The 16232-nt window shown below is 39.1% G+C and overlaps 2 protein-coding genes across 2 annotated transcripts in view; one reads left to right on the top strand and one right to left on the bottom strand.

Moving 5' to 3' along the window:
* The window catches only part of LOC126176803 (sorting nexin-17), a 96181-nt gene extending 87139 nt beyond the window's left edge, over nucleotides 1–9042 (bottom strand). The window contains exons 1-2 of the mRNA XM_049923987.1: nucleotides 8632–9042; nucleotides 8277–8469 (exon numbers count right to left, since the gene is read on the bottom strand). Of these exons, the coding sequence (XP_049779944.1) occupies nucleotides 8277–8469; nucleotides 8632–8691 (253 nt within the window). The 5' untranslated portion in view covers nucleotides 8692–9042. The remainder of the gene's footprint in view (nucleotides 1–8276; nucleotides 8470–8631) is intronic.
* An 84-nt stretch (nucleotides 9043–9126) lies between these two features.
* LOC126176795 (nodal modulator 3) overlaps nucleotides 9127–16232 on the top strand; it is a 171573-nt gene continuing 164467 nt past the window's right edge. The window contains exon 1 of the mRNA XM_049923975.1: nucleotides 9127–9474. Coding sequence (XP_049779932.1) covers nucleotides 9344–9474 — 131 coding nt within the window. The 5' untranslated portion in view covers nucleotides 9127–9343. The remainder of the gene's footprint in view (nucleotides 9475–16232) is intronic.

The raw sequence follows: 16232 nt of genomic DNA, 5'->3' as shown, positions 1-16232 counted from the left end.
TATAGACCCTCTATATACTCCTTCCACCTTTCTGCTTTCCCTTCTTTGCTTAGAACTGGGTTTCCATCTGAGCTCTTGATGTTCATACAAGTGGTTCTCTTATCTCCAAAGATCTCTTTAATTTTCCTGTAGGCAGTATCTATCTTACCCCTAGTGAGATAAGCCTCTACATCCTTACATTTGTCCTCTAGCCATCCCTGCTTAGCCATTTTGCACTTCCTGTCGATCTCATTTTTGAGACGTTTGTATTCCTTTTTGCCTGCTTCATTTACTGCATTTTTATATTTTCTCCTTTCATCAATTAAATTCAATATTTCTTCTGTTACCCAAGGATTTCTACTAGCCCTCGTCTTTTTACCTACTTGATCCTCTGCTGCCTTCACTACTTCATCCCTCAAAGCTACCCATTCTTCTTCTACTGTATTTCTTTCCCTCATTCCTGTCAATTGTTCCCTTATGCTCTCCCTGAAACTCTGTACAACCTCTGGTTCTTTCAGTTTATCCAGGTCCCATCTCCTTAAGTCTACAAATGCTAGAAATGTAGGTTTGCCTTTCCTTAATCTTTCTTCTAAGATAAGTCGTAAGGTCAGTATTGCCTCACGTGTTCCAACATTTCTACGGAATCCAAACTGATCTTCCCCGAGGTCAGCTTCTACCAGTTTTTCCATTCGTCTGTAAAGAATTCGCGTTAGTATTTTGCAGCTGTGGTTTATTAAACTGATTGTTCGGTAATTTTCACATCTGTCAACACTTGCTTTCTTTGGGATTGGAATTATTATATTCTTCTTGAAGTCTGAGGGTATTTCGCCTGTTTCATACATCTTGCTCACGAGATGGTAGAGTTTTGTCAGGACTGGCTCTCCCAAGGCCGTCAGTAGTTCCAATGGAATGTTGTCTACTCCGGGGGCCTTGTTTCGACTCAGGTCTTTCAGTGCTCTGTCAAACTCTTCACGCAGTATCATATCTCCCATTTCATCTTCATCTACATCCTCTTCCATTTCCATAATATTGTCCTCAAGTTCATCGCCCTTGTATAGACCCTCTATATACTCCTTCCACCTTTCTGCTTTCCCTTCTTTGCTTAGAACTGGGTTTCCATCTGAGCTCTTGATGTTCATACAAGTGGTTCTCTTATCTCCAAAGATCTCTTTAATTTTCCTGTAGGCAGTATCTATCTTACCCCTAGTGAGATAAGCCTCTACATCCTTACATTTGTCCTCTAGCCATCCCTGCTTAGCCATTTTGCACTTCCTGTCGATCTCATTTTTGAGACGTTTGTATTCCTTTTTGCCTGCTTCATTTACTGCATTTTTATATTTTCTCCTTTCATCAATTAAATTCAATATTTCTTCTGTTACCCAAGGATTTCTACTAGCCCTCGTCTTTTTACCTACTTGATCCTCTGCTGCCTTCACTACTTCATCCCTCAAAGCTACCCATTCTTCTTCTACTGTATTTCTTTCCCTCATTCCTGTCAATTGTTCCCTTATGCTCTCCCTGAAACTCTGTACAACCTCTGGTTCTTTCAGTTTATCCAGGTCCCATCTCCTTAAATTCCCACCTTTTTGCAGTTTCTTCAGTTTTAATCTACAGGTCATAACCAATAGATTGTGGTCAGAGTCCACATCTGCCCCTGGAAATGTCTTACAATTTAAAACCTGCAGCAGTAAGCAGCAGTAATCATTCAGCCTTCCTCAAGCTTGTGGGTGTCTCCCGTGGTCGTTGTCCCGAAGAATTCAGTAAATGGTAAGAAAGCCTATCAACTTTGTGTCGATATGAGGGCGATGAACTGAGTAACTACTCCGGACACATATGCCCTACCGCATATTGATGAAACCTTGGACCGACTAGTCAACTGTAAGTTTTTCACCACACTTGATTTGCACTCTGGATATCACCAGATCCCTGTTACACCCCAGGATCACCAGAAAACTGCTTTCGTTGTACCTACAGGACTATATGAATTTGTAAGAATGCCTCTTGGTTCGAGGAATGCACCCGCCACTTTCCAGAGATTTGCAGACAAGTTGTTGCACAGACTAAAATCCACGACATGTTTAGTATATTTAGAGATTATCATTTTTTCTAAGACCATAAAGGAACATGCAGAGAGACTGAGGGATGTATTGGAAAGGTTGAAAGGAGCCCACCTGAGTGTGAAACTGGAGAAGTGTGCCTTTGCCCAATCGCAGGTACAATATTTAGGACATATAATAAGTGAGGAAGGTATCAAAGTGGATCCCCGTTTGACCACAGCAGTAAAGGACTTTCCAACACCAACAAGTACTAAAGAATTGCAGTAATTCTTAGGCCTTTCAAATTATTATAGATGTTTTGTGAACAATTATGCTACCATTGCTAAGCCCCTAACTAAACTATTGAAGAAAGGAGTTAGTTTCCCCTGGACCAAGGAACATGATGAAGTGATGCAACAAATTCAACATGTTTTGACTAGAGCCCCTGTACTAGCCTACCCAGATTTGGAAAAATCATTTATTCTGTTGGTAGATGCCTCAGATTATGCTGTAGGAGCCATTTTGTCACAAGAAATCAATGGATAAGAGCGACCAATTGGTTATGCGTCTCGACAGCTTAACAAAGCGGAATTGAATTACTGATTGAAAATGAACTTTTAGCGCTCATGTTTCGCGTACCCTACTTTCAATGCTATTTGTACTGAGGAAGTTTACTGTCATTATGGATCACGCCGCATTACGGTGCATGCTAAGCTTAAAGGATCCCAGCAGCACGTTAACTCATTGGGCTTTAAAAGTGAGAGAATTTGAATATGAAGTGAAACATAAACCGGGCAAGTTGCATCAAAACACCAATGCTTTAAACTGGAAGTTTAGAGTAATTGTTGCCAATGATATTTCTATTGAAGATTTGAGGGAAGCGCAGCAAAGAGATGTTGAACGCCAGAGGTATGTCAGCAGAAACTGTAGCTTGAGCATTTGTCACCCACTTGGTGTTACCATATGGAAGTCCTGAAGCTATACTTACAGACCAAGGCATGAACTTTATGTCAGCATTATTTACAGAAGTTTGTCAACTATTGCAAATTAAAAAGTGGAGAATGACCCCGTTTCACTGTAAGGCTAATGGATGCTTAGAGTGAGTCCACCGCACAGTTACACATATGCTTTCTTATTACGTTAATAAAAATCATTCTGATTGGGACACATACGTCCAATACGTCACATCAGCATATAACAGCTGTGTCCATGAGGCCACTGGGAGGCAGTATATGGCCGACCCATGAATTCACCTTTTGAAATTGACAAACTGCCCCCAGGGATTAGATCCACAAACGTGAAGGGTTTGGCACGATGTTTAAAAGCTATTTGGAAGAAAGTACGAGGAAACAATGCAAAAGCTATGGCTCAGCAGTTAAAAAGGAGTAATGGGAAAGCGATAATGCCAGAGTACAAGGTAGGAGATATAGTGATGTTGTGCAATCCAGTAGTTAAGAAGGGAAGGACAAATAAGTTTACTTCTATGTATGAAGGTCCATATCCCATCATGTGGCTTACTTCGTCGGTAAATGCAGAAGTTCAGTTAGCAGAATGGACAGTGATTGTTCATTTTGACAGGTTAATGTTGTATAATGTTTCCAAGCCACCTCCGATTGACAGTGAAGCAGAGCCTATTACACAAGTAGCCCCAGCCAAGAAGACAAGAAAGAAAGTAGTGCAACCGCCTATAGTGTGACCTAGATATGCTCTCACTAGGGCAAGAACAACAGCAAATAAGTGGTGTCAGCCTTACCTGGTAATAAGATGCAAAAGGTAAAGCGAGTTCACACTTCTGTTGATGACAAATTTTTAGTAAAACAACTATCAGACAGGAAACACAAAACTATAAATGCTCACAAGGATAGTATATTGGGTGCATTTGTGTTCTTAATATATGTCGATGACTTTCCACATAGTATAAGACATGGGAGGAAAAGTTCTCTTTAGTGGCCACAGCAACATCACAGTCACTGCTAAAACAACAGAACTCCTAGTAGAAAAAGCAAATGAAACCCTCAAGGATGTTTACAATTGGGCGATATGTAATAAATGAACAGTTTTGATTTCCCTTCTGATCACATACCAAACAAGATGGCTATGTCAGTCTTAATGCACTTCACTCACATTTGGGAGGCGCAGGGTTTACTCTCCCTCTGGCAATTCTGACTTGGGTTTTCCGTGGTTCCCCAAGTTGTTAAGGTGAATGCTGGTATGGTTCCTTTCATTAGGCCATGGCCTACTTCCTGACCTATCCTCACCTAAACCTATGCTACTCTGTTAATGTTTTATATACGAATGTGTTATTTCTGTAATGTATCTGACATGCTTGATACTATTGCATTGAATAATCTATGGACAAATAAATTAACTAAACATAAAAAATGAACTGCATGCTGTTCAGCATTAAGAGGTAAAACTACTCTGACACATTAACCCTATATGATAATACTACAGAACATGCATAAACACAAAAGTTTATAGGGATGGATATTGGTTGTCAGTTAAAGTGGAAGATTCTGGCAGACAGATTGTCACCAGCATGTTATGTTCTTAGGTTTCCATCATCATGTAAATAAGTATACATTTATTTTAATTACCATACGTTATGTACAAACCTCTGTAAATAAATATGATGAGTACACAAATATAATATGTATTACCCTTATGCACAGTATTTTGTTTGCAAAAGTCATCAGTTAGTTAGTTTCATGTTCTATGGGTCATTTAGCATTTGATGACTATATGCAAAAGAAATAAATCAGTTTGTATCAACCAATGCCTGCTGACGACATACTACTTCTATATACACGCAGGTCTTGGCTATGAGATTCTTTTCTTGGGATCAAAGGAAGAAAACACGGACAAAATATTAAAACTACATAAAATGGTTGCAAGCATAATAATTAAAAGTAGTAGTCGGGCTCAATGCAAAGAACTATTTAAGAAACTGGAGATACTTACTGTATCAAGCTAGTACATCTACTACTCTGCTGTGCATATGAGGGAAAACAACAGTAAGTGTTTCACAAGTAGATTACACTTAATCATGGAACAAGAGCTAGATGGCACTCATCCACTTCTGCTTGAGACACTGAATTAGGCATGAAGCACCACAATTATTAGGTAAGAGCTTGAAAGGAAACAATGAAACATCAATTTGTCACTTAAGCATATTTGTATTAACACTTAAATGTTGTGTGTTTACATTATTCCAAAACAAAAAAGAACCCAGTACACTGTACGTACAGAATGTAATGTTTAAGTGTTAATGCAAACAAACATGCTTAAATGATAAATGGATGTTGCATTATGTTTCCTTTCAAACTGTTACCTAATAATTGTACCGTCACACATCTAATTCAGTTCCTCATGCACAAATGGAAAAGTCAAACATCTGAAAATTTTGTAACTGAAATTTCCAAACACCCTGTAAAAATTTCACAATGTAATGCTTAAAATTTCCCAGTTCAAAAGTATTACACACAGTAAAAAAATTCCTTCAAGGGATAAAAAGCGTTCTCCGAAAGATAAGGTATTAGCTGTTTTATGAACTTAATCAGATCCCCAGTGGCTGCTTTGACAAAAGCTGAAAGTTTATTGTATACTTTTATGCTTGAATAATGTACTGCTTTCTGCACCACACTGACAGCTTTTCATATCTTTGTGAAGATCATGTTTACTCTTTGTATCATGGTTCTGGTATGCACAATTTATTTTGTAAATTGTACAATTATTGTTGACAAAGAACTTAACCCTATGACGCATAGTGTCCACTACAGTGGACAGCTGTTAATGGTTGCTTCTTTGGCACTTCCAATCAGTCCTAGGCTGCAGTGGGCACTCCCTACTGGTGTTGTGTCCTGCATGAATTTGCTGCCTCATGACACATTGAAACTGCCAGAGAATTGACCATTAAAAGTTGTCCACTGCAGTGAAATTCATGCACCACAGGGTTAAATGAAAAAATGTATTGGCATGTCATGGTGAGGAACTCCAGCTGTTTCAACAAATTTCTGCAAAAGCATCTAGGGTGAACTCTACTCATAATTCTCAATAAGAACTTTCTTTACTTGTGAATGGTTTCGCCAGTGAATGGAAGTATGGAAGGCAATCATCTTTGATTGTTTCCACATCACAAACAGATGCAAATGGGTGAAAGCAAATGCTGCCGCATTCAGTTTTTTTACACAGATCGAACTGATCCTTTTAGGTTGTTGTCAATATGCAACCCCAGGAATTTGGAAGACTCCACTCTAAATATTACTTTGTCACCCATTTTATCTCACATCCAACTTTTTTTGTGTGCTGTGTGCAACTGTATAAAGTGAGACTTGTTAATATCGAGGGAAAGGCCATTGAAAGTGAACCAATCTACAGTTTCTTTGAATATAGACGTCACAGTGTTCTCTAGACTGCAGTTGCGTGCTTTGTCAATCATAATGGTTATGTCATCTGCATATAAGGTGAAGTGAGCTTTTTGGTTCATACACTATGGCAGTACACTGATAAAGATTAAGAAAAGTAATGGAACAAGAACTGAGTCCAGCAACATTCCCATTTTCAAGGTGCCCCATTTGGAACAGGCAGGTGCCACTCCAGAATTATTCAACACCACCTTCTGGCTTCTGTCTTTTAAATATACCTGAGCCTGCATCCCTACTTTATCATTTAAGCCACAGTGATCAGCCTTCTTAAGTTGAATTATTATTATCATTTAAGGCACAGTGATCAGCCTTCTTAAGTAGAAGTTTGTGATCTACACACCTGAATGCTTTAGACAGATCACAGAAGTTCCAAACTGGTTACATTTTATTGTTTATCATTTCAAGGAGTTGTTTAGAAAATGAAGAAAAAAAATGACCTGCTCAGTTGAAATACTCTTTTGGAATCCAAACTGACTTTTATTTAGAGTATTGTGTTTATTCAAGTGATCCATTATGCTCATGCACATCAGCTTCTCTACAATTTTAGAAAGACTTGTTAGCAATTAAAATGGTTCTCAGTCTCACATGCATCTGGCTAATTTTGTCTAGCACCGATTTTTGTAAAAGGTTTATGGCTTCAACTATAATCATTTTACAACCAATTAGATTCACTACAGTCAAAGAAAGGTTGTTGAGGATACTAGTAATTATTTCACCTTCAGCTACAATGCTGCTGTTTGATGGATGCACTTCGATGCTGTATGCATCCTCTCTTGCCTCCCTCTCTTTTTTTATCACTTTCCATACTGTTTTTATTTTATTACATAAACTGTCGGTACAATGTTACAGTACTCCCTATTCAGAAGTTTACTGGAATTTCCCGTTGTGAACCACTTTCTCCTGCAATCATTCTGGTTTGTAATTTTTGAAAATTCTGCATCTTGGTGACACACTCATGTCAAGGATCTATGGAACTCATAAATAAATAAATAACACCAGTAAGGCCACATCTATTCTTAACATTGTTGATACTGTAGGTCTATATATTAGAATATAATACATTATGTATCAGTGATATAATAAATTATGTATTTAATAAATGAAAAACTTCTGAGTGGAATTTTGACATGTGTGAGAAGACTACTACTTGTCATATGAAAGAAACATTGAGTGACAGGTGGCAAATGTCTTTTATCATCCATTTCTCATTCCAAATGATATTTCTAAACAGTGTGATCCGTACAACTTACTGGATTTGTCATTTAATTTCACACAGTTATACATTTTACACAGCTCAAGTCAATATGGATGTTTCATAAATAGGTGAATCATGCAAAGTATCTCATGCACAATGCAAAGCTACTATGATGTAAAGATTTCACATAATGCTGTAGTTTAAAGCGGATGGTGGGATGACTTCTTAATCACACAGAAGAGAAACAATAATAACATACCCACTAGTAGCATCTGAGGTAAAGCACTGAAGAACTCAGATTATATTTCTGATACATGAGTGAGTTTGTTGCTAAAATAGTTCATATGCATTGTGTTCTAGCTGCAAACAAAAGCTTATACCACTGTCAAAGCATTTTCAGACACTCTCTTGAAGGAGTGTGGCAAGAGGTGGTACAAATAAGGGAAGTCAACTTTCTATTTTGAGGCACATCTCGTTTGAATTGATATAAGACTGCTTTGTGGATTCCTAGCAGTATACAGTGGTTTGTTGCATAACAGTTTTCTGGTGGCCATAACTATGTGATCAGCTCTGTGCTGTGAAGATGACATGTGCAAGTCAAACGTTGTAAAGCCATCACTTATAGATAATAGTATATCTTACTTGCTTGAATGTATTTTTCTAATAAAGCTCGCCGTTCTTCCAGCTGGCTGGATGATAATGGTAGAAGTTTTTTTGGTGGAAATGTTGGTAAATTATTCACCCCAAATTCCTTTTTCAGTTGCTCATGAAGGTTGTGCAACTGGCGATATCGCACTGAACAATGAAACACTCCGTTCACGTGTATGTTGTAGCCCTGAAAAATGACACAAAAACAATACACAAATAATTTACATCGGAATAACAAACTTCAATTACAGGCGTTTGTCTCGCGCTACTAACTCCTAGACTTGTGCATGAAGATTACGCAACGCCAAACAATTTAATGATACACGCATTTTTGACAAATATGCATTACCATATACGTCGAATTCCCATCGTCGGTGAATTCTTCCGTATCAGGGATAGAGAAATGCATTTTGGGGGATTTGTAACTTACATAACACTAAACCATTGTTATAAACTAACGAAATCCAACAAACAACAATTACAGCACATCACAAAAATTGACTAATATTCCACAACACCATGCCACCCCCCGACTAATTTCGTCTAAACTAGCCAACATTGGTAATCATTCTCGGCTAGCGGGACCCATTTCGTCCAATGTCAAAAATTAAATCCATGGTTAACGCTAAGTCTTCTTCACTTTAGTTTTATAAGCCTACAGTGGTATTCAGATTGTGTATGTCAAACATATTGATATCCTTCAGCGACGTCAGCAAATAGATTTGTGTACGTCGTTCAAAAACAATCCTATTGGCACAACTGCACTGTTGCACTCCCACAGCCACAGCTGTTTATTTGGAAACATCAGCTGTTCACCAAGTAATAGGAGTATCTTGATCAAGTGCTGTTCTTTGATAAACACGAGAACGTGGAGCGGCCGAAGAGTGGTATGGGGATGGTGTGAAAACTGTGTGCTGTGAAGAATAATGTTAATACAAAAATAGCCAGAAGTGTATTGTTGCGTGTAGCATAATCGAAGCATAGTTTGTAAGAAAGAAATATTTCTGAACAGAGTTTTCGGCACTGAATTCGCGTCTTTGGCAACAAGAACAAGCCGAAAAATGCAGTTTAGAATTCTGTGCAGTGTCATGCTAGCATTGGTGATACGCGCCTCTGGAGACGAAATACTGGGATGCGGCGGATTTGTGAAAAGTGACATAGACATTAACTTCTCCGATGTGGAAGTGAAACTGTGAGTGAATATTTAAGTACTATATGTTCATTCCTGTCAACTTAAACAGACATTGTCCGTATCACTTCGTTTGTTGCAATCAAAACTGATGATATGCAAAATTCTTTTGCTCAAATTTAATGCTTATTTCCTGCGTTGAAACCCAATTCCATACAGCCACTGGGATTGCATACATTTGTTACTATGACTACTTCTACGCTGGAGTGTGTTATTGGACCGTCCTCCTCCCCTGAAACCTTGGCGTTAGGACAGATTACTCTTTATCCTAATCCGATATCCAGATTATGTTGGAAAGTAATAATTAGACTAGGAGTATACTGTGAGTCGGATGTGAATGTCAAATAAATATTGATGTAGCAGACATTGTTAGCATAGCCTAATGTTTATATTCGCGCCATATTTAACACGTTTTCCCCATTTAATGTTTGTTTTGCAGTAAAAACAAAAGCTGCAAGATAAATTTAGAAGTCCCATATTCTCTTAGTATTGTGATGCATATTATATACATAAACTACAAAAAAAAAAAAATGCAAGGGAAATCAAATACATAACTTTTGCCCTAATTCTGATTGATGCACACATGTTTACCTTCTAATTGATGGACACCACGCCGTGCTGTCGCCCCTAAAACCTAGATTGTGGTGACAGTCTGATCTGTAGTGTATGCCAAGCTCCAGATTAGGTTGAAGGAACTCAATTTGTTTGTGTGTTGGTGAGGCAAACGAATGTGAATTCATAATAAAGATTATGGTAACAGGTTGATGTGTAGCATAGCATGATGTCTGTGCTTGTGCACTATATTTAAGCAAAACTGCAAAGTAAATTCTGAACAGCTGTAGCATGTAACAGACAAATCTGTGCCTAGTGTTTTAATGCTTATTATGTGCACATAGATGGTCAATTGACCCTACAGATAACAGACAATGATTTTTGACTCCTTACATAATAGTGATGTGGTTTGTGATGTCACACATGGACAATCAGACACAGAACACGGACAGTATTTGTTTTCCGAATCCATGGAAACATCTCACAGACTATGGCAAAGCCATTTCCTGCAATATCCTTTCTTCCAGTATCACTGGTCATGCAAGTTTCACAGAACTTAGTGAAGCTTGGAGATTAGGAGCTGCCAGAAGTGAAGCTGTGAGTTCTTTTTGTGAGTAATACATGGATGGCTCTGTTCAAGTCCCGGTCTGGCACGAAGATTCAATACCTTATTTGCTTTTCATTAGGTAATTCCATGCCAATTGATCTAGAGGGTGCCTATTAGACCATGGCAAATTTTGCTGAAATTTTGTAACCTATTGAACAACTATCAAAAGTACACTGCTGAGTTTTTGGCAGCTTTGAGACATAATATCTCTGGCAATATTTTATTGAAAGCAACAAAACTATACCATCTTGTACTACTTTTTGCACACTCATAAGCAAAGTAATAGTAATAGATATATTTCTTGATCAATTTTTATATGGATAATTTGAAGCAAAGTCCATCGAATAAATAGACACTTGAAGAAATTAGAAGTTTAGCATTTTATAACTCCAGAAGTTAGCATTTTGTATTTCTGGTAGTTAGTTGCAGGATGAGTCTGAAACTTTGTATACAGTGACTTACCAATACAATGTTTTAGAATTTAAAATTTAGTTCCCCTACTGCTCTCCAGTAGTCTGCAAAATGAGGAAGGAGTTGATGATTTTTGTAGAAATGACAAAAATGGTTTTTTTTTAGCCCAATTCTACAAAAAAGTCTACTGCAGACTCTTTTAAACAATTTTGATTGGAAAGACTGTGTTCTAAACTTGATGAAATTGTCACATAATGTTCTTGAGGATAAGATTAGAACAATTACTGCACGCACAGATGCATTCAGTCATTCTTCCCACACTACATATGTGAATGGAACAGGAAGAAACTCTAATAACTGGTACAATGGGATATATCCTCTGCCATGCACCTCAAAATGGTTTGCAGAATGTAGATGTAAATGTCACTGAGAATGCTGGAATTGCTGCAATAAAGCGCTGTTCTAGAACTCAGGACTTGTCACCAAGTGATGGCAAATAAAATGAATTTTCTGCACCATGTGGATGTGTAAAGCTTATTAAAGCATTCTTCTTCTCAGCAGAAATCTCTCAGATATTTCCAGTTTGCCACTCTTTTTCAAAAATTCATGAAGCATATTGTCCTGAATGCAAGTCTGATCTGTTTCGCTTTTGCAGTGAGAACATTAAATTTGCTTTCATGAGCAAAGAAAACATTGAATGAAATAAAGTGTTAACAAGAAGAGTGGCTTTAACATGGGCATACTGTAGCAGGAACTAGAAAAAAATCAGCATTTTTTGGCCAATTAATGAAACAGCAATTCAGGTCAACAGATTTCTAAATGATGCATCATCTTTTCTGGCCAGAATTAGTGGCAGTAAAGAAAGAGATACATTAACATGAGACCTCTAGCCCTGAGAGTATGCTGCGTGCATTCCTGAAAAAGAATGGTGGATTGGAAATAAGTGAGAGACTTTCGCTGAGGAGAAGGGTGGTTTAATAAGCTTTATGCACCTGCATGGATATTGTGTCACAGACACAGCCGCTTTGACTGTTCGGAGATGTCACTGAACCAACCAAAAGATGTAAACAACCATGCATGAGCAGCGCCTATTAGATGGAGGGGTCCGACAACCAATCAGTTCCAGTCTTTCCACCAGGAAGGAGGTACGTAGCTCATGTTGTCTGTAGTTCAACCAGGCCTAGACGGTCAATACCATGGTTCGATCGCATCCGCATTGTTACTCTGTGCCAGGAAGGGCTCACAACAAGGGAGGTGTCCAGGCATCTTGCAGTGAACCAAAGCGAAGTTGTTCAGACATGGAGGAGATATAGGGAGACAGGAACTGTCAATGACATTCCTCACTCAGGCCGCCCAAGTGGTACTACTGCAGTGGATGACCGCTACCTACAGATTATGGCTCAGAGGAACCCTGACAGCAACACCACCATGTTGAATAATTCTTTTTGTGCAGCCACAGGACGTCATTTTATTACTCAAGCTGTGTGCAATATGCTGCGTGATGCACAATTTCACTCCCGATGTCCATAGCGAGGTCAATCTTTGCAACCACGACATTATGCAGTGCGGTACAGATGGGCCCAACAACATGCCGAATGGACCACCCACAATTGGGTCACATTCTCTTCACCGATGAGTGTGGCATATGCCTTCAACCAGAGAATCGTTGGAGACGTGTTTGGAGGTAACCCAGTCAGGCTGAATGCCTTAGTCACAGTGTCCAGCAAGTGCAGCAAGGTGTGGAGGTTCCCTGCTGTTTTAAGGTGGCATTATGTGTGGCCAACATACACCGCTGGTGGTCATGGAAGGCGCCACAACGGTTGTACGATAAGTGAATGCCATCCTCCGAACGATAGTGCAGCCATATCAGTAGCATATTGGTGAGGCATTCGTTTTCATGGACGACAATTCATGTCCCCATCGTGCACATCTTGTGAATGTCTTCCTTCAGGATAATGACATCGCTCGACTAGAGTGGCCAGCATGTTCTCCAGACATGACCCCTATTGAACATGCCTAGGATAGATTGAAAAGGGCTGTTTATGGACGACGTGTCCCACCAACCACTCTGAGGTATCTACATTGAATCGCCGTTGAAGAGTGGGACAATCTGGACCAACAGTGCCGTGATGAACTTGTGGATAGTATGCCACAACAAATACAGACATGCATCAGTGCAAGAGGATGTGCTACTGGGTATTGGAGGTACCAGTGTGTACAGTAATCTGGACCACCATGTCTGAAGGTCTCGCTGTATGGTGGTACAACATGCAATGTGTTGGTTTTCATGCGCAATAAAGAGGGTGGAAATGTTTATGTTGACCTCTATTCCAGTTTTCTGTACAGATTCCAGAACTCTTCGAACTGAGGTGATACAAAACTTTTTTTGATGTCTGTACTCCAAATTGTCTGTAACATGAATCCTTTCAAACAAATGTCAGACAGATTGCTATGAATTGTGCGAAAACTTACCCTGTGTGACAGTGGTTTAAAACTTGAAGACAGTTTATATGATGTGCATTGCAGCTGTTACACAACAATTTTACTACCATGATGTCCAGTACCTAGGTAACACACAATTAAATTTTGAAGTTTATAACTAATTTGATTCTGTAGTTATCATAGCAGAAAAACAGACTGTAATATTTCATGAGGAGCTGTGACAAGACTCCCCTTATCTGAAATTTTGCGAGTTGTTCTGATTCTCTCTTACTTGGTAGTTATGAAGACTTTTGATATTACCTTCACTGGAGAGTACTAAACAATTGAAGAATACAGTAAAGGATAACAGATTTGAGTACCAGCGGAATATTAGTGTATTTTAAATGCGGAAGCTTCTTTTTTGTAAAAGTGAACTAAAAACACCATTTTTGTCATTTTTACAAAAGTGATCAACTTTGCCCCCCCCCCCCCCCCATTTTTAATGGAAAGCAACAGGAGAATGAAATTTTATATTCCAAAACCTTGTATTGGTAAGTGTTAGGCACAAAGTTTCAGGCTTATCCTGCAGTTACTTCCGGAGATATAAAAACTAAACTTCAAATTTTTTAAAGCATCTACTTTTTCAGCTGACTTCGGTTTGAAGTATCCATGTGAAAATTGCTCAAGAAATATTTTATTCTTATTATTATTATTATTATTTTGCTTAAGATAGGAAAAGAAAGTTGTACAAGATGGTCAAGTTTTGTTTCTTTCCAGAAAATATTTCTGGAGATATTATGTCTCAAAGTTGCTGAAAACTCAGGGGTTCACTTTTTAAAGTTGTTTACGGGGCCAAACAAATGACTATAATTCATTAAATATTATATTTTGCAAGTAAAACTTTAGTGGTTCATGGTGTGGGTTCCTGTAGTCATGTCCTAGTTCATGAACCACGGGCAACGTATGAGTGGCCAAGTAAGTGGTCCCGACAGTCGGGATACCAGTTACTTTGGAATAAGGCTGGGCATCTCGGACATATTCTGAGTTGTGGTCACCTTTGTGCTCATACGGCAAAGACTACCAAATCCACTGGTTAGTCCCTCAGCCGTTAGGGGTAAAACCCAATGGGACTCGGGGCAAGTAAGGCTAGCAACCTGCTTCCCTGGTACTTTAAATATGATGCTGGCAACAATCAGAGCAAAATGCCTCGGACCTTTGGAGGTGACGGAGTCCCACCTCTAACTGACAAACCAGGGACTCCTAAGATACGACTTGGCAAACAAATGGTAATGAGATGGGGAGCTATTAATATCAATGGGGGCTACTCTGGGAAGAAGGTAGAGCTGGCAGAGGCAGCAAGTAAGATGGGGCTGGACGTTTTAGCTGTTAGTGACATTCGGGTAAGGGGTGAGAAAAAGAGGAAGTGGGAGAATACAAGGTCTACCTGTCAGGAGTCAAAGCAGGAATAGCACAATGGGGTGTAGGGCTTTACATCAGGAAGGAAATGAAACCCAGTGTAGTTGCAATAAGGTATGTAAACGAACGACTGATGTGGATAGATTTGACAGTGTCTGGCAAGAAAATTAGGATTGTGTCAGTATATTCGCATTGTGAAGGGACAGATCAAGATAAGATGGATAGTTTTTATGAGGCACTCAGTGATGTAGTTGTTAGAGTAAAGGACAAGGACAGTGTTCTGCTCATGGGTGATTTTAACGCCAGGATTGGAAATCGAACAGAAGGGTATGAAAAGGTTATGGGTAAATTTGGAGAGGATATGGAGGCCAACAGGAACGGGAAACAACTCTTGGATTTCTGTGCCAGTATGGGCTTAGTAATCACAAACTTCTTTTTTAAACATAAGAACATTCACCGGTATACTTGGGAAGGCAGGGGAACCAGATCTGTCATTGACTATATAATAACAGATCAGGAATTCAGGAAGGCTGTGAGGGACACACGTGTATTCAGGGGATTCTTTGATGACACTGATCATTATTTAATCTGCAGTGAAATTGGGATCGTGAGGCCGAAAGTGCAGGAGATCAGGTCCATATGTAGGAGGATAAGAGTGGAGAAACTTCAGGATAAGGAAATCAGGCACAAGTACATAACAGCGATCTCAGAAAGGTACCAGTTAGTTGAATGTAGTCAATTACAGTCATTGGAAAAGGAATGGACAAGGTACAGGGACACAGTACTAGAAGTGGCTAAAGAATGTCTTGGAACAGTAGTGTGTGAAAGTAGGATGAAGCAAACAGCTTGGTGGAATGATACAGTCAAGGCAGACCGTAAAAGGAAAAAGAAGGCGTATCAAAAATGGCTACATACCAGAACCCAGGTAGACAGAGAAAGTTATGTTGAAGAAAGAAACAAAGCCAAACAGATAATTGCAGCATCCAAGAAGAAATCGTGAGAAGACTTTGGAAACAGGTTGGAGACTTTGGGTCAAGCTGCTGGAAAACCATTCTGGAGTGTAATTAGCAGTCTTCGAAAGGGAGGTAAGAAGTAAATGACAAGTATTTTAGACAGGTTAGGAAAACTGCTGGTGTATCCTGTGGATGCCTTGGGCAGATGGAGGGAATATTTTGAAGAGTTGCTCAATGTATGTGAAAATACGATCAGTAATGTTTCAGATTTCGATGTACAATGGGACAGGAATGATGATGGAAATAGGATCACATTTGAGGAAGTGGAAAAAATGGTCAATAGATTGCAGTGCAATAAAGCGGCTGGGGTGGATGAAATTAAGTCGGAACTCATCAAATAC

Source organism: Schistocerca cancellata, chromosome 1, assembly GCF_023864275.1.
Source record: "Schistocerca cancellata isolate TAMUIC-IGC-003103 chromosome 1, iqSchCanc2.1, whole genome shotgun sequence".
NCBI classification, from domain to species: domain Eukaryota; kingdom Metazoa; phylum Arthropoda; class Insecta; order Orthoptera; family Acrididae; genus Schistocerca; species Schistocerca cancellata.
Note: the sequence above shows the minus strand (reverse complement) of the source record. Positions and strands in the feature narration are given on the sequence as shown.